Genomic DNA, 27,042 nt, shown 5'->3' on the forward strand with positions numbered 1-27,042 from the left:
AGACTAGCCTGGCCAACATGATGAAATCCCGTCTCTAGTAAAAATGCAAAAAATTAGTCGGTTGCAGTGGCGCGCGCCTGTAGTCCCAACTACTCAGGAGGCTGAGGCAGGAAAATCGCTGGAACCCGGGTGGCGAATGTTGCGGTGAGCCGAGATCGCGCCACTGCACTCCAACCTGGGCGACAGAGCGCGACTTCGTCTCAAAAAAAAAAGGCGTTTTACAGTCAGGCAAACCCTGCCTCTGCCCAGCCCAGCGCCCGCCCCGCCGCCACGCCCTCCTGCACCGGTCGCCGCTGACCCGGGGCTCCACCCACGTGCGGTTCCGGGGGTCCCGCCTGCCGTCCGTCCACCGCGCGGTCGCACTCAGAGCCTGGCTCGGGGCGGACACGCATGAACGCGGGTGAGAGGCGGCGACTGAACGGCGGGCAGCGGCGTGTCCTACGGGCCGGGCACTCGGGCGCGCTACGGCATCCGGTCTGTTTCCTGGTTCTCGGGGGCGCTTGCCCGGTGCTTCCTTTTACTGTCGGCCTCACTTCCAAGCGAAGGTCAGGGCGTCAGGCCTCGACCCTAGGGGCGACCCTTCCACGTGGGAAAGGTGGGCGCGAGCCTCCAGCAGAGACCGCCCTTGCTGGCCCCGCGTGGGAAGCGCCGGGATCGCGAGGAAACGCGACATGTGCACCGCGACGGCCCGGGCACGGAGCCGCAGGGAGCTGGCACCTGACGCACCTGCGCCCACCCGACTTGGTGGCGCGTCACCGCCCCCTGGGATCGCCCACCCAAGTGCCAACCCACGTGGCCCCGCCCAACGACCGTTGCTAAGGGGCGTGGCTCAGCCCCTAAGAACCCGAGCTTCCTGCGGGTTATAAATATTTGCGTATTCAAATGAGGATCCGCGCACGTTGCCATGGGGCCCAGGCCGCAACCGGGCAGCCGGAAGAACAGCCTGGAGTAGGAGACAGCGCCTGGCGGCGGAGGGCGCCCAGGGCCGAGCTGCCAGGGCCGGACACCTGGGCTGAGCCCTCAGGTGAGAGCTGAGCGCACCCCTGGGGTGGGAGCCACAAGCCTCGCCGTATGCCTGGTGGCAGGAGGGAGCCTGCGCCGAGGCGAGGGCGCGGGGACTAAGCAGCACAGCCAACGGGGACCCAGTGAAGGCCCCGCACGTCAGATCTGGTCCCCTGGGGACCCTTGCCTCCACCACCCCCTGGCCCTGCCCTGAAGGGGCTCCCTGTCAGAAGGCAGGAGGGGCCCCAAGCCTTGCCCCTGAGGGAGATGCAGAGGCAAGGACCCAAGGTGCTCGGGGTTCCAGGGTGGGGCTCAGCAGGGGAGCGGGCTCTGCCCTCCCAGCCTCCATGGTGAAGGGGCAAGGGCTGCAGGGGACCAGAGGTGATGAGCTACCCACCAGGGAATGGCACTAGCTGGGGTGTGGAGACAGAGAATTCCCCCAGTTTCCAATTTGGGGAGCATGGGGGCTCGCAGAGGGGACACAGGGTAGGAGCAGGACTGCGAGGTGTGCGGATGGGTTCAGGCCTGGGCGAGAACACCGGGAGCAGTGTCTGAGGTGGGAGTCCAATGGGGGCTTTGGACTCCACAGTCTCCAACCCCTGCCTTGCACCCCTAGGCTTTGGGGCTCAGACCAGCCTGATACTCGGGCTCTTGGGCACAGAGGAGACAAGGGTGGCTGACTCAGCCCTTAGTGCCACCCATAGATGTCCTGGGGCTGCGCATGACCCGGCCAGCTCACGCACTCCATGAGGCTCGAGACTGGCAGGCCTGAGATGGAGGTGGCCAGAGTCTTTGTGGGAATGCAGTGGTGGGGTCCTGCTGTGAGGTCTGGGGCCTTCCACCATCTGGAGAAAGGCAGGCAGTGGGGGAGATTCTGGCTGGAAACTCCATGAGACTATTTTGAGCTTACCTTCTTTGGTTCTTGGTGCATGGTCACCTTCCAGACCAGGCCACTGAGGCACCTGGAGCCTGAGCCGCTGCCCTGCTCCAACACTCCCGCCCACCACCTCTGTCAACGGCCGGCCAACTCACCTGGCGCAGGGGCAGCTGTAGACAGGATGGAGAGGATACATCTTCAATGTCCATACGTGGTCAACAGATGAAAGCCACGGCCAGAAAGTTCTAAGTGGCTACATGTGCATCTGCCTGTTCACGGATTCCTTTGACAAATATTTGAGCGTCCCCTCCTGCGGCTGTGGATAGCAGAGGAATACCCAGGCCACGTGTAGCCCACAGCGCTGGGGCGAGGCAGGCCCTCAAGCTAACACGTAGTAAGACACACAGGACTCCAAAGGGAATTTGTCTCATCAGGAAGATGAATCTGGGAAGGCTGGGTGGGGAGAGGCTGGGTGAGGAGAGGCTGGGTGGGGAGAGGCTGGGTGGGGAGAGGCTGGGTGGGGAGAGGCTGGGTGGGAAGTGCTGTCAAGGGGTCAGTCCAGGTCCAGACTGAAGACAGAGGAAGGTGGTCAGGGAGAAAGATGCTGGACGCTCCAAGCACACTTCTCACTGCACCCCTAGAGCTCATGTTCCGGGGTCTGGGGCCGAGGCAGATGTCTGCTTTTTTTTTGAGACGGAGTCTCGCTCTGTCGCCCAGGCTGGAGTGCAGTGGCACCATCTCGGCTCACGGCAAGCTCCGCCTCCCGGGTTTACGCCATTCTCCGGCCTCAGCCTCCCAAGTAGCTGGGACTACAGGTGCCCGCCACCTCGCCCCGCTAATTTTTTGTATTTTTAGTATAGACAGGGTTTCACCCTGTTAGCCAGGATGGTCTCCATCTCCTGACCTCGTGATCTGCCCGCCTCAGCTTCCCAGAGTGCTGGGATTACAGACGTGAACCACTGCGCCCTGCCAGAGGTCTGCATCTTTAAGGGACACCCCCAGGTAAGCCTGGTGCAGGTGGTCGAGGGATACACTGGGCTTAGAAAGAACGGGGTACAGGAGAGGGACACACTGGGCCAACACTCTCAGAGGCCTGGAGAGGGGCTCGGGAAGAACGAGGTGCAAGAGAGGACCCTGTGGAGAAGGAGGGACGTGGGATCTGGAATAGCAGCAGGCATCGCGTTGGGGGACCCAGAGGTACCCCAGCATCGGTCACACACCTGACTCTGTCTTCCTCCTCGTCAGCTGGGCCTGTGGATGGTCAGTTCCTGGGCTAACCTGCTCACCTCTGGGTGCTGTGACCTCAGCCCGGCCCATTCCAGGTTCCCCTGGGCACAGTAACCTGGCCAGGAAGCCACCCTGACTCTTGCAGGTACTGCCTGAGGGCACGTGCTGCCTTCTTGCCTGGATGTTTGACCCACAGCAGAAGAAAGCGGCTGCCTGCAGGAGAAGGGGTTTGGCTGGCACAGGGGTGGGGTAGGGGAAGGCCTGGAACCTGATTCTGGACCCCAGGCTCAAAGACTGTCAGGTGGAGAAGGACCCATAGCCCACAGCTTGAGGCAGCTGGCCTGTCACCCCCAGGCTCACAGCCGTCATGGGCCTCAGGTGGGGAGGCCTGGAGCCAGGTCCCTGCATGGACCCTGAGGATGGGCAGAAACACAGGGAGGGTGTCCTACAGAGCAGAGGGGGTCGAGCCAAGGCTGGGGAAGGGGAGCGTGAGGCCCTCCAGGCTGAAACGAAGCAGACTAGGGCTCCATGAGGCCCAGCCAAGCTAGGAGCCTTCTCTAGGCTCGGGGTGGGGGTGGGTGCCAAGGGCTTGCTGTGTGTTGGGGGGGGCAGGGGGTTGAGGGCTGTGCCAGGGTTTCAGCCGGACTACAGAGGAGGAGGAGCAACAGCTTGGAGCTTTGCGCTCTGCCTCTATCAGCAGGTTACATGTGAATGGACCCAGGCTGGGACAGATCCCGTGGGCCTCGGCCGAGCACCTCTAGCTTCCGGGTGCGGGAGCTGAGCTGGCAAGGCCTGCACAACCCCTGCCCACAGAGCAAGGGCCCTGGCAGCCAGAGGGACAGCCTTGGAGAGCAGCTGGTGGAAGAGTACCTGTCCCCTGCCCGACTGGTGAGTGTGGGCGCTGGGGGTTATGGCCACAGAGGCCTGTGTGGGGTGACATCCCAGGGCTCCTTTCTGCTGATGGTCCAGCCTGCTCTCTGTCTCCCTCTTGCTGGTCTTGCCTGCTGATGGTTGGCCTCAGCCTGGCCCCTGCAGCTGGGTCCACTCCGCCCACTCTGCCCTTGGGACCCCTACCAGACCCCAAAACACCAGCAACACCAGGTGCTCAGTGACACAGATGTCCCCAGGCATTTGGGTCACAGACAGGACTGAGCCAGGCCAGAACCCACAAGTAGGGGCTGAGCGTCCCTTATCCTCCAACCAAAGAGGGGGTCGGTCCTTCACTCAAGCAGGAGACCAGATGGCTCAAAGCTCAGGGCAGGGCCAGGCGCCGTCCGGGCTCTGGGTGCCGGGTGTGGTGTGTCTGCCTTGGGAGTCTCTTCGGAGATGGGCAGCCCCCAGGGCAGGTCCTTCTCTGGCAGCGGCCCTCCAGCCAAGGGCAGCACAAGCTCTGCTCGTGTCACGTCCACTTCCATCCCACCACCCAGACCAGGGCCAACATGGCCAAGGCAGGGAAAGGTCGGTGCCTGCTCCAGCGGGAGCCCCAGAGTCCTGCAGCCAGAAGCAAGGATGGAACTAAAGTGGGGAGAGCCAGGATCAGCACTGACTCCCGGTTGGTTTCTACAGCAGGCCCTGGCCCGGGTGGATGACCTTCGGCTGGTGAGGGCGCTGGAGATGTGTGTGGACACCCGTGAGGGCAGCCTGGGGAACTTTGGTGAGCCTCATCCCATCCCGCCATGGCCACAGCCATGGCCAGGCCTCTCCGTAAATAAAACTGTCCTCACCTCTCAGGCTGCCTATCGGCTTCCTTAGGGTTGATCTCTGACCTGAGGTCTGTGTCAGGTACAGGCAGAGGGCAATGCACTCAGCACCCCGCACACCACGCCAGTACCCCCAGCACGCTCAGTACCCCACACACCCATGCCAGTACCCCAGCATGCTCAGTACTCCACACACCCACACCAGTACCCCCAGCATGCTCAGTACTGCACACACCCACGCCAGTACCCCCAGCACGCTCAGTACTGCACACACCCACGCCAGTACCCCCAGCATGCTCAGTACTCCACATACCCACACCAGTACCCCCAGCATACACTCCACACACCCACACCAGTACCCCCAGCACGCTCAGTACTCCACATACCCATACCAGTACCCCCAGCATGCTCAGTACTCCACATACCCACACCAGTACCCCCAGCACGCTCAGTACTCCACATACCCACACCAGTACCCCCAGCATGCTCAGTACTCCACATACCCACACCAGTACCCCCAGCACGCTCAGTACTCCACATACCCACACCAGTACCCCCAGCATACACTCCACACACCCACGCCAGCATCACAGAGGAGCAGAGGACAAAATGGTGCCTAGTGCCACATGGCATCTCCTGAAACTCATCTTGAAATAATCTCAGCCAGGCACAGGGGCCATGCCTGTGATCCCAGCACCGTGGGAGGCCAAGGCAGACGGATCACTTGAGCCCAGGAGTTTGAGATCAGCCTGGGCAACATAGCAAGACCCCTGTCTCTAAAAATAAAAAATTAGACAGGCATGGTGGCACCTGTAGTCACAGCTACTCAGAAGGCGGGGAGGTCAAGCTGCAGCGAGCTGAGATTGCACCGCTGCACTCTAGACTGGGTGACAGAGCAAGACCCTGTCGCAAAAAAAGAAAGAAAAAACAAAACCACTCCCTCCCCACCCCCGCCAGATTCCTTCTCCTTCGCTGTGTTCACGGTGCTGCTTGTCCTTGCCCCCTCCCGTGTGTGCACAGCACATCAGGCCGCTGTTCTTTTTCCTGAACTAGTTGAGAGTTGCACATGCAATGCTCCTTTGTCTACTGACACTCCAGTGTGTATTTCCTGAGAGGGAGGACATTCTCTCGAATGCAGTACAATGGCCAAAGTCAGGAATTACACCTGTATATGAATCTCAGCCGTGCTGAAGACCACGTCCAAACGTCACCAGCTGTCCCAACAGGCTGGAGGGCAGCGGCGCGATCTCAGCTCACTGCAACCTCCGCCTCCCAGGTTCAGTTCTCCTACCTCAGCCTCCTGAGTAGCTGGAATTACAGGTGTGCACCACCACGCGCACCTAATTTGTGTATTTTTAGTAGAGACGGGGTTTCACCACGTTGGCCAGGATGGTCTGAAACTCCTGACCTCGAGTGATCCACCCAACTCAGCCTCCCAAAGTGCTGGGATTATAGGGATGGGCCACCGTGCCTGGCCTGTTTTCCTGTTTTTGTTTTGTTTTGTTTTGTTTTTTTGAGACGGAGTCTTACTCTGTCGCCCAGGCTGGGGTGCAGTGGGTGGATTTACACCGGGTTTACACCGTTCTCCTGCCTCAGCCTCCCAAGTAGCTGGGACTATAGGCGCCCGCCACCTCGCCCGGCTAGTTTTTTTTATTTTTTAGTAGAGACGGGGTTTCACCGTGTTAGCCAGGATGATCTCGATCTCCTGACCTCGTGATCCGCCCGTCTCGGTCTCCCAAAGTGCTGGGATTACAGGCTTGAGCCACTGTGCCCGGCTGTTTTTGTTTTTTTTTAAGACAGAGTCTCTCTCTTGTTGCCCAGGCTGGAGTGCAGTGCCACGATCTTGGCTCACTGCAACCTCCGCCTCTTGGATTCAAGCAATTCTCCTGCCTCAGCCTCTTGAGTAGCTGAGATTACAGGCGTGAGCCACCATGCCTGGGTAATTTTTGTATTTTTAGTAAAGATGGGGTTTCACCATGTTGGCCAGGCTGGTCTTGAACTCCTGACCTCGTGATCCACCCACCTCGGCCTCCCAAAGTGCTGGGATTCCAGGCATGAGCCACCACGCCCAGCCCCACGGTGACTTTTAGAGCAGGGAAGGGTCTTCCTACCCAGGATCACTGGTTGTCTGCATTTCTCCGACCGACTGAGGTGAAACAGGCCCATCTCCGTTGGTCTTGTTTTCTGTTTTGCAATGGCCTGTGAAGTCCCTGACCACTGTGTGTGGCCACCCTGCGGCCATCTGCACTCACTCGAGCCCTGCCCACAGGCATGGTCTTAGAGCGCCTGTGCCCACACACTCTGCACCCCTTCTTTTATTTTATTTTTTTTGAGATGGAGTCTCATTCTGTCACCCAGGCTGGAGTGCCGTGGTGCGATCTCAGCTCACTGCAAGCTCCGCCTCCCGGGTTCATGCCATTCTCCTGCCTCAGCCTCCCAAGTACCTGGGACTACAGGCGCCGCCACCTCACCCGGCTAATTTTTTTTTTTTTTTTTTTTTTGTATTTTTAGTAGAGACGGGGTTTCACCGTGTTAGCCAGGATGGTCTCCATCTCCTGACCTCGTGATCCGCCTGCCTTGGCCTCCCAAAGCGCTGGGATGACAGGCGTGAGCCACCGCGCCCTGCCACTCTGCACCCCTTCTCACGATGCAGGGATTCTGTCTGCCTCACAGGGACATGCCCCATCCTACCAAAGACTCCAAACGCCGAGCCTTTTCCCGGGGCGGGGGTGTGCCGTGGTCTGCTCCTCTGCTGTGTGTGTGGCTGTGCATGATGGTCCGAGATGCCAGGGGAGGGGTGTGGAGGCAGCTCGGGGGTGGGGCCCAGCTGTTGAGTCAAGGGAGCACCGCTCAGCCACGCCAGCCTGGCCCCAGTTTTCTGAGCCAACTCTTGGAGCCCAGTGGCCTCTCGCAGTCCAGGGACAATGGTCTGAGCTTCCCTGCTGTGCTGCATTCAGGCTGTCTAAGATGAGGGCCGCAGAGCTATGTAGCTTTGGGGGCTCAGGGCCGCTGGGCCAGACCCTCTACCAGGCCCATAGAATCAGCAGAGCCCTTTGGTGGCCAGAGGAGCCCGCAGCCCTGGAGCAGCTCCTGGGTGCCACACAACCCCTCCTGTGGTGTGGAGAGCGGCTCGTGAGGCTGGCCCACTAGCAATGAGGGGCCAGGGGGTGCTGATGCCTCGGGGAGAAGGAGGGTGCAGACGTGGGCAGGGGTGAGGGGCCCAGTCAACCTCCTCCTCCTACAGGGGTGCACCTGCCTATCCTGGACCAATTGAAGCTGAGCGGCAGCCACCTGGGCTCCCTCAGGTGAGCGCCTGGGTGGGGTGGGCTGGGGCCCTGCCATGAGGGGGTCCCATGGGGCAGGCCCTGCAGGGATGGCGGGAGAACTTGGTGGGAGTAGGGGGACTTGGGCTGGGACAAGGGACCCAGGGGTCTAGAGAACTCCATCCTGCTGGCTGCCTGACTCTGAGTGACCCTGTGGAGGGTGGATGGGCAGTGGGGGGGAGCCTGGGACATTCAGGCAGGTGTGAGGGGGTCTCTGAGAGGGTCTTTGTTGAAAGGACGAGGTGCTGGGCCCGCCTGACTTCCAGGGGTCCTGCCTATGCCCTGCAGCCTCTGGCTCAGCCCGGATGCACCCCCCTTGCCACGTGACCCCTGCATATGGATCTCTTGTGTCTACAATGGGTGGGAGCCCCCTGCAGCAGGTATCACCTCATTCAGAGCTGGGGCCAGGGTCAGGGCCGTCATACCAGGTCGTGTGGCAAACTCCCCGAAGGTGCCCCTGACCTGGGCCCAGAGCCCCCACTGTGAGGTGTCCCTGGTGAACACCCAAAGCCAACCAAGGACTGGGGTCCTGTGGCCCCTGCACCGCTCATTGCAGCTCAGGACTTTGGCTGCACCATGCGGCCACCAGCTTGGGGTCTGGGCAAGAACAGCAACCACCAGCCAGAACTTGCTCATAGAACCCAGACCAGATGGCAGCTGCTGGGAGACGCTCCAGCCAGAACCTGTGCACAGAACCCGGATCAGCCCCCAAGAGAAGCACCGGAAGCTCCGTGCCCAGCAGCAACTCACAGCATTTGGAGCTGAAGACCTCGGCGGCTCTCACGTCATCGGAAGGGAAAGAACGAGGCTGAAGGAACATCCAGCTTTATTCTGCGGGTTTGGGCAAAGTGGGTTTTGTGAAAATGCTGCTGGTTTTATGTAGCCTGTTCCCAGCAGCCTAAGGCAGGGGAATTCCAGGGAGAATTCTAGAACATTCTCCAGCTGTGTGAACTGGGCTCCAAGGGCCACATCTTGTTATTTCCAGATGAGAAACAAGTATCAAAATGGGCTGGGCGCGGTGTCTCACGCCTGTAATCCAGAACTTTGGGAGGCCGAGGTGGGCATATCACCTGAGGTCAGTAGTTCGAGACCAGCCTGGCCAACATGGAGAAATCCCATCTCTACTAAAATACAAAAGTAGCTGTGCATGGTGGCGCATGCCTGTAATCCCAGCTACTTGGGAGGCTGAGGCAGGGGAATCGCTTGAACCCCGGAGGCGGATGCTGCAGTGAGCCAAGATTGCGCCACTGTACTCCAGCCTAGGCAACAGAGCGAAACTCTGCCTCAAAAAAATAAAGTAGGCCAGGCACAGTGGCTCATGTCTGTAATCCCAGCACTTTGGGAGGCCGAGGTGGATGGATCACGAGTTCAGGAGATCGAGACCATCCTGGCTAACACAGTGAAACCCCATCTCTACTAAAGATACAAAAAATTAGCCAGGCGAGGTGGCAGGCGCCTGTAGTCCCAGCTACTCGGGAGGCAGAGGCAGGAGAATGGTATAAACCCGGGAGGCGGAGCTTGCAGTCAGCAGAGATAACGCCAGTGCACTCTAGCCTGGGTGACAGAGCGAGACTCCATCCCCCCAAAAAAAAGCAAAATAAAATAAGTATCAAAAGGAATGTAATAAAATACATGAAAATTTGGAAATGGAAGAAAATTGGAAAACACTTAGGGGGCAAAGACACGGTGGGCAGCCCACAGAACTGGAGCAGAGAGGCCTGGACATGAAGCCAGGCCTGCAGCAGGCACCCAGACGACACCACAAACGAGAAACTGGATGGGTTTGGAAAATGGACTTCTTAGAAACATGTCCCCCAGGCAGACGCGGTGGCTCACGCCTGTAATCCCAACATTTTGGGAGGCTGAGGCAGGCAGATCACTTCAGGTCAGGAGTTCAAGACCTGCCTGGCTAACATGGTGAAAACCCGTCTCTACTAAAAATACGAAGAAAAAAAAAAAGCCGGGCATGGTGGTATGTGCTTGTAATCCCAGCTACTCAGGAGGCAGAGGCAGGAGAATCGCTTGAACGCAGGAGACAGAGGTTGCGGTGAGCCAAGATCGCGCCACTGCACTCCAGCCTGGACGACAGAGCAAGACTCGTCTCAAAATAAATAAATAAATAAAAATAAAATAAAATTAAATAAATAAATAAAAAATAAATAATTAGGCTGGGCGTGGTGGCTCACACCTGTATTCTCAGAACTTTGGGAGGCCGAGGTGGGTGGATCACCTGAGGTCAGGAGTTCGAGACCAGCCTGGCCAACGTGGCAAAACCCCGTCTCTACTAAAACTACAAAAATTAGCCGGCTGCGGTGTTACATGCCTGTAATCCCAGCTACTCCAGAGGCTGAGGCAGGAGAATCACTTGAACCTGGGAAGTGGAGCTTGCAGTGAGCTGAGATCACGCCACTGCACTCCAGCCTGGGTGACAGAGTGAGACTCCGTCTAAAAAAAAAAAAAATTTAAAGGAACTTGTCAGAAATAAAAGACTGAAAGGAAAAACAAACTGAATCGTTGGCACTGAAACATCCTAATAAAGTTACCGGCTTGAAGATAAAGGTAAAAATTTCCAGCAGCCAGGAAAAGAGATCACATTGTCTTTTTTTGTTTGAGACAGGGTCTCACTCTGTCGCCCATGCTGGAGTGCAGTGGTGCGACCATGGCTTACAACAGCCTCGACCTCCTGGGCTCAAGTGCTCCTCCCACCTCAGCCTCCTGAAGTACCGGAATTACAGGCATGAACCACCGTGCTCAGCCTCAAGTTTTTTGTGTTTTTCCGAGACGGAGTCTCGCTCTGTCACCCAGGCTGGAGTGCAGTGGCATGATCTCGGCTCACTGCAAGCTCCACCTCCCGGGTTCAAGCGATTCTCTTGCCTCAGCCTCCCGAGTGGCTGGGACTACGGGCACCTGCCACCACGCCTAGCTAATGTTTTTGTATTTTTAGTAGAGACGGGGTTTCACCGTGTTAGCCAGGATGGTTTCAGTCTCCTGACCTTGTGATCCTTCCACCTCAGCCTCCCAAAATGCAGGGATTATAGGCGTGAACCACCGTGCAGGCAGCCGACATTTTCTTTCTTTTTTTTTTTTTTTTTGAGGCGGAGTCTCGCTCTGTCGCCCGGGCTGGAGTGCAGTGGCCGGATCTCAGCTCACTGCAAGCTCTGCCTCCCGGGTTCACGCCATTCTCCTGCCTCAGCCTCCGGAGTAGCTGGGACTACAGGCGCCCGCCACCTCGCCCGGCTAGTTTTTTGTATTTTTAGTAGAGACGGGGTTTCACCATGTTAGCCAGGATGGTCTCGATCTCCTGACCTCGTGATCCGCCTGTCTCAGCCTCCCAAAGTGCTGGGATTACAGGCTTGAGCCACCGCGCCCGGCTTTCAAGTGGTTTTTTCAGGTCAGAAAAAGCAAAGTGCTCCTCAGCTATCACCACAGTGGACACCGGAACAAAAGCTTTCGCAGTCTCCTGGGAAGCGGTGTGAACTGAGAATCTGACACCCAGCCTAATGGCTGCATAAGCGCACAGCCAGCAGATGTCTGTGAGTGAGTCAGAGATCAAGGGGTTTCCATTAGCCACTCTTGAAGAAATCGCTAGACACAAATCCCAGCCAATTAAGAGCTGAGTGGAAGAGCCATTGAAGGCAGTAGGCTGAGGATAGACACTGACTCCGCAGCGCCAAAGGACGGACCACCGGGAATGCCCCTGGGGGGCCACAGAAGGAAGCTGAAAACGCAATGGGCGGAATGAAGCCCAGGTGAGATGCAGCCTACAGGTGCTGTGAACTGGAGAGAAAGAAGATTTCCGAAGAAATCACCCAACCCTGGAGGAATCTGTGACTGCTCAGGGAAAGCCTGAGAGCTCATGTGGCCCTTTCCTAAGGAGAGGTGTGGAGACAGCATGGCGGCGTTGAAGGGACGGCCTCCTAGCCGAGAGGGGCAGGTGCAGGGTCCCTGCGGACAGTGCATGGTGTAGTCAGTGTGGCTACAGTGGGGACAGGGCAGGCCCGGCAGGAAGCAACGTGTCCCTGCGCACGTCAAGCCGCCCTGCTCCACCGCCACCTCCAGCAGCTGGTCCCCACCAAACCTGCCAGTTCAGCACAGGGTCAGCCATCAGTGTCCAGGGGCTCAGGCTCCCAGGCAGCATTCCAGACTCTTACTCCGAATTCAAGTGCCCCAAACGCTATTGAGGGAACAATTAGAAAGAGAAATGTGATGCCTGCAGCCTGCCATGGAAGAGGCTGAGCCATCCGCCGTGAGGGCAGCTTCCCAGGCCAGGTTCCAGGGCTTGGAGAAGGTGGGGGACATTGTACCCACACCAGAGCCAGGAGGCCAAGGCAGAGAGCCCCTTCCTCAGCCTAGAGGCCACCACAGGCGGTCACACCTGCGCCTACCCCTGGAGGCAGCCAAAGGCAGGTGGTGGCTGGGCACAGGGCTAGGCACCGTGTCACCCACCAAACCCTGCCTTCTGCAGGGACCTGGGCACATCTCTGGGCCACCTGCGGGTGCTGTGGCTGGCTCGCTGTGGCCTCACTGACCTGGATGGCATTGCCTCTTTGCCAGCACTTAAGGTGAGTCTGGGCACCCTGGGCTGGGAAGGGCTGGGCTGGGCCCTGGCTCAGAGCCCTGCGCTGCCCAGGAACTCTACGCCTCCTACAACAACATCTCGGACCTGAGCCCGCTGTGCCTGCTGGAGCAATTGGAGGTGCTGGACCTGGAGGGCAACAGCGTGGAGGACCTGGGGCAGGTGCACTACTTGCAGCTATGCCCACGCCTGACCACGCTTACTCTGGAGGGCAACCTGGTGTGCCTACAGCCGGCCCCCGGCCCCACCAACAAGGTACGTGTCCCGGGCACCCGACCGGCATGTGCATGGCCAGGGGAGGCTCCCTGTGGCTCCAGCCCCAGGGCCTCCGCTCTGGCCAGGGACTTCTGTGCCCACCCGCACTCTGTGGCCTGCTCACCCTGAGTTCATCTCCTCTGTCACCGGAAGTCTGACGGCTTCAAGGACATCCTCCTGGGCCAGCCCTGCCAGATCCCACAGGGTCACCTGCCCACACGCCATGTCCCTTAACCCATGCATGCACCGTGAGGTTCACATATAAGCCGCATGGAAACACAAAGATTCACGTGTACACGGCTGTGCACACACACCTGTGTCCGCCCTGTCCAGAGCCACCTCCAGCCCCACAGGCCTCACAGACCACCCTGTGCAGTATCTCGGAGCTGTAAGTGCCCTGCTCAGAGCTGGCACACCTGTGCGTGCAGGCCCCGGGGTGGCTAACCCAGCACAGGCCACGTTTGCCCTGAGCTCACAGTACCAGCCTCGTGCTGCCACATGCTAGGGTCAGCATCTACCAGTGCCCAGTGGCTGCTGCTCCGTGGGCCAGAGCCCTGAGCTGAGGGCAGCTCCATGGGCCAGAGGGCATCCCTGGACGCGGCCTTGGGTCTGGAGAGTGGGGTCCTGTATCCTGAGGGGGTGAGAGCCCAGTCTCTGAAGTCCCTGGGGTCTGAGAGTGACCCAAGCCCACCTCAGCAGGGTAGGGCAGCATCACTACCTCTGGGCCCCTGCCCTGCCCCATGGTGGGTCTGGGAAAGGGAGCCAGGGAAAGAGTCGGCCTGAAGGAACCACTGGACCCAGACCTGCGCTCCCTCGCCTTCCCCTGCAGGTGCCCAGGGGCTACAACTACAGGGCAGAGGTGAGGAAGCTCATTCCCCAGCTGCAGGTCCTGGACGAAGTGCCGGCTGCACACACAGGCCCACCGGCCCCGCCGAGGCTGAGCCAAGACTGGCTTTCGGTGAAGGAGGCCATCAAGAAGGACAACAGCGTCCCCTGGCTGGGTACGACAGCGGCACCCGGAGGACCCGCTGCTGAGCCCCAGCTCCCCGCAGGAAGAGGCCCCCACCCCAGGCCTCTCAGAGATGGACAGCCACATCTCATGCCCTTCCCCAGCCTTGACCCCTGGTCCCCAGAGCTAGGCATACCCCGGCCCAGGCCAGGACACTGTCTCTGAGCAGCCCGCAGAGGGAGAGAAGGGTCTGAAGATGAAGGCCTCTCTAGAAGGCTGCAGCGTCAGAGGCCAGCCTCAGGCCATGCAGCGTGGGAATCGGGCCCCCGGTCTGTGGACAGAGTCTGGGGGGCGTTCCCGGGCTGACCATCTGGCCTGAGCCTTGGTGACCTCTGCTTCTGAACCTCGGGCAGACTGTCCCCGTGGAGCCCCCATCCGGAGACTCGACCCCGAGCTGTACCTGCCTGAGACGCAGCCCCGGGCCTCCAGGCCCTGGCCCTTCTCCCTGCTGGTCCATGGGGGGCCCCTGCCTGAAGGCCTGCTTTCTGAGGACCTGGCCCCAGAAGATAACACCAGCAGCCTCACCCATGGTAACTGACTTGCCCCACAGCTGACCCTGCAGCCCCTTGGCCCCGAACCAGGCCCAGCCATGCTGTCTCTTGCAGGTGCTGGCCAAGTCCTGTGTGGGAACCCCACCAAGGGCCTGCGGGAGCGTAGGCACCAGTGCCAGGTACACCCCACAGGAACCAGCCCCCCAGGGGAACCAGTGTCCAGGGTTCTAGCCCTGACAGTGCCCTGCCCTGCCGCCATTCCAGGGCCAGAATCCCCAGAGCAGTCCCTTTTCCTCCCCAGGCCAGGGAGCCCGCGGAGCAGCTGCCCCAGCACAGGCCAGGAGATCTGGCCGCCAGCACTTCCTCCCCAGAGCCTGACCCTGCAGACAGCTCTGACTTCCTGGCCTTGGCTGGGCTTAGGGCCTGGAGGGAACTTGGCGTGCGGTGGGTGTCCCCCCAGCTCTACCACTGTGTGTGTCCTGTCCCATGGGGGGATCAGGGCTGGGGTGATCTACCTTGGCTGAGTCATTACTGGTCCCAAGGCTCATGGACCATCCCTGAGCCTCACATGTACTTGGGATCAACTGCAAGAAGGGACAGTGCTGGAGCTCCTCCTCCTCTCCCCACCCTAGCCCCCTCCCCTATAGGCACCCGGAGTCCCAACAGGAAGGGGCTGTAGCCCCCTGGGGCCCACGGAGGGTCCCTGAAGAGCAAGTGCACCAGGCAGAACCCAAGACTCCCCCCAGCCCCCCGAGCCTGGCCTCAGGTACTGAGCCTGCCCGCCTGCTCCCCAGTGCCTGGGAGTGACCCAACACCCCAGCTCTGTAGGGGGCCCCTTGCCCCAGATTGGACATGTCAGCCTGGCTCTACTTCCTCAGCCGGGCTCTGAGAGGGACTGTGACAGGGAGGCCCCCTTCTGGAGGTGGGGGGCTCATGACTGTAGGAGTCCCAACCCAAGTTCCGCCTCTCCCAAGCCATGGTCCAAGCCCTGTGACCTTGTGGGACATCCGGGCTGGACGAAAGAGGCGTTCCACAAAAGAGGGTATTAACGGAGTCCAGAGGGGTCTGGATAGAAAGAAGGAGGCACGCCAGGGTACCATGGCCAGGGGCAGTTTTCAGGGGCACAGGCATGTGCCCACCAGAAGACCAAGGCAGGGAGGGTGCTGCTGCTTCACCCTAAAGATGGCACATGTACTCGGGGACACAGAATTAAGCCATGCAGTGCCCTTTCCGAAGGACACCAGCTTCAGTGTGACCACAACTGCAAGGCAGAGAGGACCCTCCCTCAGCGGGCAGGCAGGCTGGGCGGGGAGCACTGTGAGCAGGGGCGACCCCACAGTGGGCAGCTGACCCTTCTCTGTGCAGGAGCCTGGTCAAGGGGGCTGGGATGGGCAGGGAACAGAGCAGGCCAAGCCTCTGCCCTTCCATATGGTGGTGGGTGTCTGTGGAGGGGGCAGAGGGGTCAATAGCTGGTTACTTAGTGGCCAGGAGCTGCAGGGGTGGAGGGAGGGCAGGCAGGGCAGTCAGGAGGAGGGGGAGCTGCAGTGGCCTCGAGGAAGGGTCAGGACAAAGGCATGCCGGGGCTCCAGTGGAGGCGGGTGCTGGGGGACCAGAGGCTTGGGAACTGGCCTGAGGCAGTCAGCCAGTGAGCAGACTCTCAGGGTCAGGACACAGATGACCCAGGGTCAGAACCAGGCCTTGTGGTCTCCTTGTCAGGGTCAGGACACAGATGACCTAGGGCCAGAACCAGGCCTTGCAGCCTCCTTGTCTGTCGCAGAGGTGGGCCTGCCCAAGCGAGTCAGGGGTCACAGGGCTGGGAACACAGAAAGTGGGGTGCAGGGGTGCTGCCGCCTGTGGACCCCCAACCTAGACCACTGCCTCGGGGCTGCAGGGCCATGGGTGGGCTGTGGCCTCCCCACCGGGTGACTCCCTTCCCTGACAGCCTTTCTGATGTGCTGTCACTCTGCTTGCTTTCTAGAACCTTCCGGGACCTCGAGCCAGCACCTGGTCCCTTCCCCTCCCAAGCACCCAAAGCCACGAGATTCTGGCAGCAGCTCCCCACAGTGGTCGACAGACCTGCGGTCCAGGGGGCGTCGGCTCCGAGCCCTGGGCAGCTTGGGGTCTGGCCTGGGTGATGGGGTGGCTGCAGTGCCCGTCCTGAGAGCCCTGGAGGTGGCCTCGGGCCTGACCCCTCGAGCCCAGGGACATCCTGGCCCAAAGCCAGCACCAGATGCAGCAGCCAGACCTCCCAGGGCAGCTGAACTGTCTCACCCCAGCCCCGCCCGTCCCCACTTAGTGTAGCCCCCACTGCAAGTTCGCCTGTGCTGGGGCCATGACCTACCCACGTATGTGGTCACGGAGCACAGAACATCTGGGTGGGTGTGTTGGGGGGTGGAAGGAGTGCCTGGCCCTGGGGAGGACCCTCTTGGTGGAGGGGAGTGGGGGACTGGAACCAGCCAGGAAGGCAGCAGAGGCTGGAACCGTTTAGGCCCACAGCTGGGTTTGGCCTGGGGAGGGAGGGTCCCGCTCCCCAGCCCTTCCTTAGGGCCAGGCTTTCCCTCGGGAACGGAGGTGGGCGGACTGGTCACCCGGCAGGCCTGTCAGAGGCCTCTCCTGCTACAGTTGGGCGTGGCCGAGGGGCAGGGGCTGGAGTTGCGAGTCCAGTCCGCCACCCCCTTACTGGACCCAGGGTAAGAGCCACCTCCTAGGCCGCTGTGGCCCAGGGTTCTAGCTGCTCGCCCCGAGGCCGCTGGAGGTGCGTCCCAGGCCTCCCGTCTCCTGGGATCTGTAGGACTCCCGCGCCCACCGCAATAAGGCGGCCCGTTTCCTCCTCTTGGCGCAGGACGCCCGGAACCCAAGCGCAACATTTTCAACTCTCAGGTGTACAGAAATGCGGTTTACTTTGTAGGCCACGTTGGTTCAATAAATGATGCAGCGGACACAGCCCACCCAGCCCCCGCGCCCACCCACGCCCTCCCTCGCGGTCCCGGCCCGCTCCTCCGCGCCTAGGCGCCGCGGCAGGTGTCCACGGTGACCGGCAGGCAGCTGAGGAAGCGGAAGCCGAATCTGCTCTCCGCCGTGCTCTGCACCGACAGGGCCACCAGGGGGCAGCTCCGGTCCACGCTCTTCCGACACACCTGCGGGGCGCGGGGGCTGAGGCGCGCGTGGGGCGGGGACGGGAGGGGAGGGGAGGGGAGAAAACAAGAGGGGAGGAGAGCGGAGGAGCGGGGACGGGGAGGAGCGGGGAGGGGACAGGGAAGGGGGCGCACCCGCACGCGCACACTCACCCGAACTCGTTGCTCCTTCTGGAGCCGACAGTCCTCCACTCCCAGCCCGGCCTCTGCGGGAGGCGACGGCAGGGTGGGGTCAACTGGGATGGTGGGCAGGTGCTGCGGCGCGGGGATCTCGGGGGTCTCAGGCCGCGCGGGCCCCTCCCGCGCGTGGAAGAGTTTCCCCGAGCTCATTGGGGGCAGCAGGCCCTGCGTCCTGGTGGAGGGAGGGTCGTGAGGGTGGCGGCCGGCCGGGAAAGGCGGCCCTAGAGGGCTCCGTGCCTGGGGCTGAGCAGGGGCCGCGGGGCGTCCTGGAGGACTGGGGGGCGGCCTGGGCGAGGCCTGGGGAAGTTGGGGGTCGTCCTAGCGCGGGGATGCGAGGCACCGTTTGTCTGGGGCGGGGCCTGGGGAGGGAGGCCAGATCCCGGGGACCCGCGGTCCCCACCCTGGTCTCCGGCGACTGACCCGGGGCTCCCGCACCCGGCCTTTGCGCAGGGGTCGAGGTGGGCGCCGCGGCTTGCAGGTGTCAGCGCGGGGCCCGACTTCAGGGAGCGGGAAGCGGTCGATGGACAAGTCGGTGCCGTCGTCGAAGACCCTCGGGGCCGGAGTCTCGCGGCGTGGGATCCGGTGCTCACTGAGAACCTGCGGGGCGCGTCGGTCACCCCCACACCCCAGCCCCGGCCGCCCCCCCGGGGGCCCGCACCGACCTCGCCCTTGGGGCTCAGGAGCAGCGTCGCGCAGCCGCGGCTGGAGAGGAGGGGGACGGGCTCCCGGCCCGAGGACGCGCGCGGCGGCTTCTTGGCGCTGCGGGTCCCCTCGCCCCAGACCTGGAAGGGCGCGGAGCGGCGGGTGAGGGACGGCCGGGCCGGGCCGTCGGGGCGGGCTCCCGGGCCGAGGCGCACCGTGATGTGGTGCCGCGGGGCCAGCAGCGTGCCCGGCGGGAAGCGGTACAGGCGCTCTGGCAAGCCGCGCACCAGCTGCTTCAGCACCATGCAGCTCAGGTCGGCCGTGCTCTCCAGCGACGGGTTGAAGATGCGGACGAACTTCTCCCGGCAGCTCACGGCCACGATCTTCAGGCCTGTCGGGCTGGGACGAGACGGGGCGCTGTCCCAGGAGGAGATGCGGCCGGTCCACCCGCACAGCTGCGCGCCCCGCCCGGAAACCAGCTCCAGCCCGGCGCGGGAAGCCTGGGTCACTCACCCCTTACCTCTGCAGGTGTTCCGGGCTCCGAAGGTCAGGGTCTGTGCAGGGCTGGGGCGCCAGGACTGGCTCGCCGTGCCTGGGTGAGTGGGTTTTCTGGAGATCTAGAGAGAGCAGCGCTTTTGGGGAGGGGCCCTCGAATGGAGCGTCTCACAGGGACGTTCCCTGTGCGGCCAGAACAGGCCTGCAGCAGCTGGGGGCGCGGGGAGCAGGGCCAGGGTCAGATGGGGCAGGAAAGGTGGTTGGACCTTGGGGGCTGGAGGACCTCCTTTAGGGCTCTGGGTGATATCACAGCTCTGAGGGGGCGAAGGATGGCTGAAGGGTAACCAGGGGACACCCGCCCCACTGCACCTTCCAAGTCCCTGCTGGAGCTCCTGGCCTGTACCAGCGCCTGATTGGAGGAAGCGCGGTGGTCCCGGGGTGGGTGCCCTACCACCTGCACGAGGGAAGGCAGGCCCGGCCGGTAGCTGCTGGAGTCGGAGTCAGCGCCCCCTGAGCTGCTGGTGTTCAGACAGGGCAGGCAGCCCCACTCCACCGTCTTGTGATGCCGCTCAGAGTGCTTTCCAGAGGACTCTGAGCTCCCTGTGTCCAGCTGTGGCCAGGGCTGGGGCTGCCTGTGGACCACACTCTGCTTGATGGCCACTCCAGCTCCAGACCCCAGCCCTGCCCCCATCCAGCCCCACAAGACAGCGCAGCAGGGAGCCCCTCTTGCCTCCCAGGACCCAGGCCCAGCTCATGGCAGGACAGTGACAGTCCCTCAACCCTAACGCATCTTACAGTTCAGAGAACTGAGCACTGGAAGGTTTAAGGGACTTATCCAGGGACACTAAGGGGTCCTTTAGGGTTCTGGGTCTTCACCAGCCAAGGTGAGCCCTCCCTTCTGGCCCCTGGGGAGTCCCTGCTCTGTGCAGTTACTTTTGCTTTGAGCTGGGCTCCATGTTGATGAAGAGGTTGGGGTACCGGTGGGCAATGCTGTTCCAGTCCACGTCCTCCAGTCGAAAGCCCTGGCCACGAAGCAAGAGGCACGTGGTCCTCCCCTCCCACAGGGCTCCAGATCCCAGACCACACACGTGGGAGGCCTAGCTCACCTCCCCAGTAGGGGCCTGAATGTTTTCAGAGAGGTCACTTGGATCCATCAGAGTCTCTGCCGTCACCACCTGCAAGAGGGGACCAGAGACCAGTGGGCAGGGGCTGGGGTGAAGGGTACCCCTCCCCTACAGCACCTCTTCTCTTTGACCTCACCTGTGCTTTGAGGCCTCCTGAATCCTCCCTGCTGGAGCCCAGAGTTCCAGAGGCAGCCTGAGCAGGGCAGGCTTCCAGGCAGGCCAGGGCACCCCAGCAGAGGCACCCGATGAGAGGGGGAGGGCTAGGGAGGGCAGCCTGGGGCAGGAGGACTTGGGGGACAGGCTCACCTCCACACTGCCAGTCTGGGATCGTATCATGCGGCCCACCCACGAGGAGTGGGCCAGCTGCAGGAGGCAGGACTTCTGCAAGTTCTGCACCTCGGCCTCCACCTCCTGGAGCGCGCGGGTGGTCTGCAATAGCCGCTCCTCCAGGTGCTCCTTCTCCTGCTCCGGGAGGGCCCGTGGGTGGTGGTGGTGGGGGTCTTCTGCAGAAGGCCCCCAGGCCAGCCCCAGCGTGGCTCCCCAACACCACGACCCTGCCCACTCCCTGTGCCCCCGCCTCACCCACTGGGCTCGCTCCTTCTGTTCCTTCAACTCCAGGGTCAGCTTCTGGATCTGGTTCTGCAGGAACTTCTCCTGACTGTGGGAGCTCCTGGAGGAGGGGCGACCTCAGCAGCCCTCACCCGGCTCAGACAGGGGTTCCTAATACCAGGTCAGTGGCGAAGGAGGGGAGGAGGAGGGGCTCCACTGCCACCTTGGCCCCAAGGGCACACAGCACAGCCCCACTGGGGCCGGCCAGCCTCCGGCTGGTCTGGGCAGGGGTCTAGCACCCATCCACATGCGCAGGGTTAGGGTTGAGGCTATAGCGTGTTAACTTAGGATCAGGGTGGAGGGTCAGCGTGGGCAAGGATGAGGGTAAGGATCTGACTCAGCGGTTGGGATTGGGGTCAGACAGAAACCAGCAGTCTGGGCGAGGACAGGGCAGGGTTGGGTTGGTTGGGGACTGTGCTGCAGACCTGTTGCGTGGAATCCCTGCCACCTCCTCCAGGATGTGGCAGAGCCGGGTGTCCTTGCCATTCTGGACAGCCCACCGCAAGGCCTGGATCTCCAGTTCTCGCTGCCTCCACAGCAGCCACAGTGTGCGAGGGTCCAGGGACTCAAGAGCCAACCTGCAGCAGCAGCAGCCCCTGCTGCTTACTCAGGCCGGGCCCCTGGCCACCTGGCCCAGGAGGCTCACCACTCCTCCCTCCCCTCCTTACTGCAGGTCAGCAGAGCAGGCCGCCCGTGTGGGGTGGGGCGTGGTGTCTGGCAGGCATGTGGGGGTCTCGGGGGCGGCAGGTGCGCCTGCTGGAGGTCCCAGGTGACCACTGACAGACTCTCGCTCTGTGGGGGACAGAAGAGCCTCTTCCTCGGCTTCTTCAACCCCCTGGCCAGACTTAGGGGCCATTCTCAATGTTCTTCAGGAGTGGAGGGGTGGGGGTCCCAAGTTGGCTATGTGTGCCTCGTGTGGCCACACAGCTTGGAGCAGCCCAGGCAGCACCACTGCTCACAGAGCGTCGCTCTCTGAAGAGACCCACATGTGGATGTCCACACCTGTGTGTTTCCGACCAGGATGGGGCAGCAGGTCACCACCTGACATATCCCTGGCATGTCCCCCTGCCACCCAGGTGCTGGCCCTTTGCCTGTGATGTGGTGTCCCTCTTTCTCTTGTACCCCCAGTTCAGGGCCCTACCCCCAGCACTCACCTGAGGCCAGACCTCCAAGCAGGCCTGGGAGGGAAGGGCTCTATACCGTTGCCATGGATACCAGCACCCAGAAGGGGAGGGGCTGTTTGTTACCAGGAGCCTCCAGGGAGTGAGTTCTGGGTGAGTTCTGGGCTGGGCCAGCCCAGCTTGGAGGTGTGAGAGGCTGAGCCACTGCTCAGCTTAGCGGGGGGGACCACTTAGTGGCCAGCACCCTGAGGGAGGCCCCAGCATCCCCTACCTAACCTGACAGCACCTGCGGGATAACTATGGGGGCACTGCTGCCTGTGGGCCAGCCCAGCATAGCCATGGGTGTGTGGGGGAAGCAGACAGGTAACAGTGACAAGCTGGGGACTGTGCTGAACGCTAACTGGGAATAGTATGCCCCTGCCCACAGCCTCTTTTTAAATTAATAATTAATTTTTTAGAGACAGGGTCTTGCTCTGGTGTCCAGGCTGAAGTGCCTTGGTGTGATCACAGCTCACAGTAACCTCCAATTCCTGGGCTTAAGTGATCCTCCCACTTCCACCTCTTGAATTGCTGAGACTACAGGCACCTGCCTCCACCACCAGGCCCAGCCCACAGCTCCTTTGACCTCAGTGACAGGCCCTCACCTACCTGACCCCCCAAACTGAAGCCTCACCTTTCCCAGCCATCTCCACACACTCTGGGCTACCCTCAGGGGGCCCTGTGGGCATTCTTATTACTATGACACGTATTCCCTCTGCTCCAGGACAAAAACGAGGTCCCAGACCTGACCCACAAGACCCAAGCATTCCAGCCTTCACCCTCCACCTCGCCCTCACTCATTCACCCTTCATCTCGGCAACTTTCGGCTATGTAAGGGCTCCCTAGCCGAGCGCAGGAGACAGCCAGGCAGGAGACCCTCCACGCCCACAACCCGTTCTGAGCTGGGCAGAGCGGGCAATCAATGGCCCACACAGCTGACCACGAGGCTGCGGGGCCCTGGGCGGGACAGTAGGGTAGGGGGTGGAGGAGCGGCTTCCAGCCAGCTTCCCTGTTCGTAGGGCCTGGCACTGGGTCCAAAAGGGGCAGGAAGGTGTAGGAGAAGAGCCTCAGCCAGAGTCCGGGCCTTCTCCTGAGCGGGCACCTCCCGCACCAGGGCTCGGCGCCCGCCAGCTCCGCAGAGTTCTACCTCCCTTGCCGCGACTGGTGAGCCTGCGACCCCTGCGCGTCCAGGCTACTGCCGCTGCGGTAGGCTCCACAGGCTGGCCCGGGAAGCGAGGGGAGGGGCTGGTCCCTCTGCCCCTGAACGCAGGCGGGGGGTTGCGGGATCCCAAGCCAGAGATCTTCCCTGGGCGGGAACCCGCCACACACGAGAAGGCTGCTGAGGAAGTCGGCCCAGGAGCGGGGTCAGACACCTGCCTCGACGCGCCGCCCGCAGGTCGCAGCCGTCGCGTTTCCGCGTTGTTCGCGGGGTGGGGGTGGGGGCGGGGACCGCGGCTCGGCCCCTCCCTCCGGCCCGCCCACACCTGGAGTCTCTGGGGGCGGGGCGCGGCGGCAGGCCAATGGGTCAGGGAGGGGCGTGACAGATAACCAATGGGCGGGGGGGGGGCGGAACACCAGCGCTAAGCAGCCAATAGAGGTGCTGGGGGCGGGGCGTGCGGGCCGCGGGCCAATGGGGGCGCGGGTCCGGGGCGCGCCGCGGCGCTGGGGGCGGCAGGTTGCGGCGGCGCCCGAGCGGGTACAGAGGCTGGCGAGCGCCCAGGTGAGCCGCGCAGGGTCCTGGGGCCTCTCGAGCCCGGGGCGCGCCTCTAGGCGGCCGGGCGCCGACTCCAACTAGGCAGAGTTTTCCGCGATGCCGGGACGGAGAGCGGGGGCGGCGCCGCACCTGCGCCCGCCCTGCGGAGCGGGGACGCCCTGGCTCCCGCCAGGCTGGGGTCGCGGCGCGGGCATCCGTGCCGGCGGCGGGGACCGGGACCTTCGGGGCGAGTGCAGCGATTGGGCGGCAGCGGCGGGGCTCCCTGGGCTGGCTGGGGCTGCTCAGACCCGGAGTCCGCTCGATCTGCAGGGTCGAGGTCTGGGTCGCGACCCCTAGCGCCTCTGCGGCCTGAGCAGGTCGGGGTGGGGCGTTTCCATGGCGGCGGCCGCGGGGCCTGGCGTGCGGGCGCCTCCACGCCGCCCGGGGAGGGGGCAGTGCCCTCCGAGCCAGGTGAGGCGGGCAGGAAATCCTGGATCTGGTTAATGATTCTCCTTGTTCCGGGAGTGCGGGCGTGGCAAGAGTAGGCTGGTGAAGTGGGGGAGGATGCGTGCTCCGGAGGGCCGCCACCCCAGGAATGTGTGGCCGGCGGGTGGGGCTGGCACAGGAGGGTGGGGCCCATGCGGAGGGGTCCAGCCCAGCCGTTTCTAGGGCAGGCCAGGAGAAGAAAGAGAGGAGGACCAGGCTTCGATAGGGGTAGGTAGGTCCTGACCCTGTGGCCTGCATCCTCCCCACAGAACAGGGATGTTGTTGGGGCTGGCGGCCATGGAGCTGAAGGTGTGGGTGGATGGCATCCAGCGTGTGGTCTGTGGGGTCTCGGAGCAGACCACCTGCCAGGAAGTGGTCATCGCACTAGCCCAAGCAATAGGTGAGTCCTCTCGGGGTTAGGCAGGCTGGGCAGGTAGAGCTGAAGTGGGACCTGGTGGTCCAGCCCCATGGTCCCTCCGAAGGAGAGTGGTCCAGCCCCGTGGCCCCCCCGGAGGAGAGTGGTCCAGCCCCGTGGCTCCCCCCCAGGAGAGTGGTCCAGCCCCGTGGCCCCCCCGGAGGAGAGTGGTCCGGCCCTGTAGCCCACCCCGGAGGAGAGTGGTCCAGCCCCGTGGCTCCCCCCCAGGAGAGTGGTCCAGCCCCGTGGCCCCCCGCCCCGGAGGAGAGTGGTCCAGCCCCGTGGCCCCCGGAGAGTGGGACTGGTTGTTGATCCTTTTTGTCCTCCCCAGTTCCTTAAGCCAGGTGGACAGAGAGTCGGGGGGACATAGGCTGATCTTCTCCTCTCCCCACCAGGCCAGACTGGCCGCTTTGTGCTTGTGCAGCGGCTTAGGGAGAAGGAGCGGCAGCTGCTGCCAGAGGAGTGTCCAGTGGGCGCCCAGGCCACCTGCGGACAGTTCGCCAGTGATGTCCAGTTTGTCCTGAGGCGCACAGGGCCCAGCCTGGCTGGAAGGCCCTCCTCAGACAACTGTCCACCCCCGGAACGCTGCCCAATTCGTGCCAGCCTCCCTGCAAAGCCACGGGCAGCGCTGGGCTGTGAGCCCCGCAAAACACTGACCCCGGGGCCAGCCCCCAGCCTCTCACCCCCTGGGCCTGCAGCCCCTGTGACACCCATACCAGGTTGCTGCACAGACCTGCAGGGCCTGGAGCTCAGGGTACAGAGGAATGCTGAGGAGCTGGGCCATGAGGCCTTCTGGGAACAGGAACTGCGTCGGGAGCAAGCCCGCGAGCGAGAGGGACAGGCACGCCTGCAGGCGCTAAGCGCGGCCACTGCTGAGCATGCCGCCCGGCTGCAGGCCCTGGATGCTCAGGCCCGTGCCTTGGAGGCTGAGCTGCAGCTGGCAGCGGAGGCCCCTGGGCCCCCCTCACCTATGGCATCTGCCACTGAGCGCCTGCGCCAGGACCTGGCTGTTCAGGAGCGGCAGAGTGCGGAGGTGCAGGGCAGCCTGGCTCTGGTGAGCCGGGCCCTGGAGGCTGCAGAGCGAGCCTTGCAGGTGAGCCTGGGGACCTGATCCTCTGTCACTTCCCCACCCCTTACACCGGCAGATACGGGGGTCACAGGGTCCAACTCAGGAGGCAGGTGAGCCTGGGGACCTGATCCTCTGTCACTCCCCCACCCCTGACACCAGCAGATATGGGGGTCACAGGGTCCGACTCGGGAGAGCACTCCCTCTGGGGCCTGAGCATGGAGTCCTGTGGCTGTACCTCCTGAGGGTCCCATGTGCCCCCAGGCTCAGGCTCAGGAGCTGGAGGAGCTGAACCGGGAACTCCGTCAGTGCAACCTGCAGCAGTTCATCCAGCAGACTGGGGCTGCGCTGCCACCGCCCCCACAGCCTGACAGGGGCCCTCCTGGCACTCAGGTCGGAGTGGTTCTTGGGGGAGGCTGGGAGGTGAGGACCTGGCCCAGCCCCACTCCAAGCTGACTTCCCAACCCACAGGGCCCTCTGCCTCCAGCCAGAGAGGATTCCCTCCTGGGCACCCCCCCGAGTCCCATGCTGGTGCCCAGCCTAGGCCCCGAGGGTATGTCTGCGCTCCACCTCCCCCTGGGGCACCAGGCCCTCCTGTGGCCGCAGCCACCTCAGCCTGTGTCCTCCCGCAGTGGCCCCCATGAGGCAGAACTCCTGGAGGTAGCAGCAGCTTCTGCCCCCGAGTGGCGTCCTCTGGCAGTCCAATCCCAGCCTCTGTGACAGCCTAGTGAGGGCTTCGAGACCGGCCTGCCTGGACTACAGAAGGAGAGTTGGCGGTCACAGAGGGCTCCTCCACCGCACAGTGGGAAGCCCTGGGTGTGGCCTCAGGAGCTGGGGGTGCAGTGGGGGACTGCCCTAGTCCTTGCCAGGTCTGCCAGCACCCTGGAAAAGCGTGGGGCGTAGCCAGCTCAGACCTTGCCAGGCCCCAAAGGCCACGACTGCCTGTTGGGGACAGGAGATGCATGGACAGTGTGCTCAAGCTGTGAGCATGTGCTTGCCTATGGGAGAGGTCCTTCACTGTGTGTACACGGCAAAAGCACGTGTGTGCCACTTCCCCTAGCCCAACGTGAAAACCTCAATAAACTGCCAGAAGCGGCTTGAGTGTGTGCTGAAGCTGCGCCCGGCAGGGTCTGAGGTCTTGAACTTGGGCCTCCACGGGGTGCCACTGAGCAGTACCCTGAGACACCTGGGGCACACCACAGCTGGAGTGTCTGAGAATAGGGTCCCTCAGGCACCAGTGCTCAGTAGGGCCCAGGGCTGGGGCTTCCTGGGCTCCACATTCCACCTGCTCTGCCTCACCTAACCCCAGGGGCTCTCCTGTGAGGCCCCAGCCTCGCGGGCCTGCTGGTTCAGCCCAGCCTGACTGTCCCGGGCGTTTGTCTGCACCCCCTCCCACCTGACTCCCGTCATCCTATTGCCTGGGCCCCACTAGCAGCAGGAACTGAGGACACCAGGACAAGCTAGACCCGCCCGTCAGGTTTACTGAGAACTTGTGGGGGCGGGTCCCAAACTCAGGTCAGCCAGGCCCAGGCCACTTCACCACCCCAGGGAGGGCATGAGTACTAGTGGGCAGGGGCT

General features: G+C 62.6%; 3 protein-coding genes across 22 annotated transcripts; 2 read left to right on the forward strand and 1 right to left on the reverse strand.

Moving 5' to 3' along the window:
* Nucleotides 1-121: 121 nt before the first annotated feature.
* On the forward strand, nt 122-17,403 carry LRRC56 (leucine rich repeat containing 56). 7 transcript variants are annotated; one of them, XM_033207952.1, is made up of 15 exons: nt 123-1,024; nt 1,947-2,273; nt 2,735-2,881; nt 3,125-3,251; nt 3,804-3,994; nt 4,673-4,760; nt 8,051-8,111; nt 12,595-12,691; nt 12,760-12,960; nt 13,790-13,961; nt 14,323-14,499; nt 14,575-14,639; nt 14,762-14,904; nt 15,093-15,226; nt 16,439-17,403. In XM_033207952.1, exons 5-15 carry the CDS (start codon nt 3,818-3,820, stop codon nt 16,759-16,761), a joined length of 1,638 nt encoding a protein of 545 aa, XP_033063843.1. In that variant the 5' UTR covers nt 123-1,024; nt 1,947-2,273; nt 2,735-2,881; nt 3,125-3,251; nt 3,804-3,817; the 3' UTR covers nt 16,762-17,403. The 7 variants fall into 7 exon arrangements, with proteins under 7 accessions (XP_033063846.1, XP_033063843.1, XP_033063844.1 ...); XM_033207953.1 differs by having other exon boundaries at nt 3,807-3,994; XM_033207954.1 differs by lacking the exon at nt 3,125-3,251 and having other exon boundaries at nt 3,807-3,994.
* LMNTD2 (lamin tail domain containing 2) lies at nt 17,311-21,526 on the reverse strand. 8 transcript variants are annotated; one of them, XM_033207944.1, is made up of 13 exons: nt 21,313-21,526; nt 21,070-21,240; nt 20,618-20,705; nt 20,342-20,497; nt 20,018-20,086; nt 19,845-19,933; nt 19,281-19,543; nt 18,937-19,033; nt 18,632-18,815; nt 18,437-18,556; nt 18,195-18,371; nt 17,748-17,800; nt 17,311-17,597 (listed from the first exon to the last, which is right to left on the reverse strand). In XM_033207944.1, the coding sequence occupies exons 1-13, from the start codon at nt 21,498-21,500 to the stop codon at nt 17,330-17,332; spliced, it is 1,923 nt and encodes a 640-aa protein (XP_033063835.1). In that variant the 5' UTR covers nt 21,501-21,526; the 3' UTR covers nt 17,311-17,329. The 8 variants fall into 8 exon arrangements, 7 of the variants coding, with proteins under 7 accessions (XP_033063835.1, XP_033063834.1, XP_033063836.1 ...); XR_004436244.1 differs by having other exon boundaries at nt 17,339-17,597; nt 17,748-17,946; XM_033207943.1 differs by having other exon boundaries at nt 17,344-17,597; nt 17,748-17,946; nt 18,175-18,371; nt 21,070-21,222.
* A 1,387-nt stretch (nt 21,527-22,913) lies between these two features.
* RASSF7 (Ras association domain family member 7) lies at nt 22,914-26,560 on the forward strand. 7 transcript variants are annotated; one of them, XM_033207961.1, is made up of 6 exons: nt 23,404-23,524; nt 24,253-24,383; nt 24,794-25,491; nt 25,729-25,857; nt 25,936-26,017; nt 26,097-26,560. In XM_033207961.1, exons 2-6 carry the CDS (start codon nt 24,260-24,262, stop codon nt 26,126-26,128), a joined length of 1,065 nt encoding a protein of 354 aa, XP_033063852.1. In that variant the 5' UTR covers nt 23,404-23,524; nt 24,253-24,259; the 3' UTR covers nt 26,129-26,560. The 7 variants fall into 7 exon arrangements, with proteins under 7 accessions (XP_033063851.1, XP_033063852.1, XP_033063849.1 ...); XM_033207962.1 differs by having other exon boundaries at nt 23,466-23,968; XM_033207960.1 differs by lacking the exon at nt 23,404-23,524 and adding an exon at nt 22,914-23,010 and having other exon boundaries at nt 25,936-26,560.
* The last annotated feature ends 482 nt before the right edge of the window (nt 26,561-27,042 follow it).

The sequence above is a fragment of the Trachypithecus francoisi genome, unplaced genomic scaffold (assembly GCF_009764315.1).
Source record: "Trachypithecus francoisi isolate TF-2019V2 unplaced genomic scaffold, Tfra_2.0 Lachesis_group8, whole genome shotgun sequence".
Lineage (NCBI taxonomy): Eukaryota > Metazoa > Chordata > Mammalia > Primates > Cercopithecidae > Trachypithecus > Trachypithecus francoisi.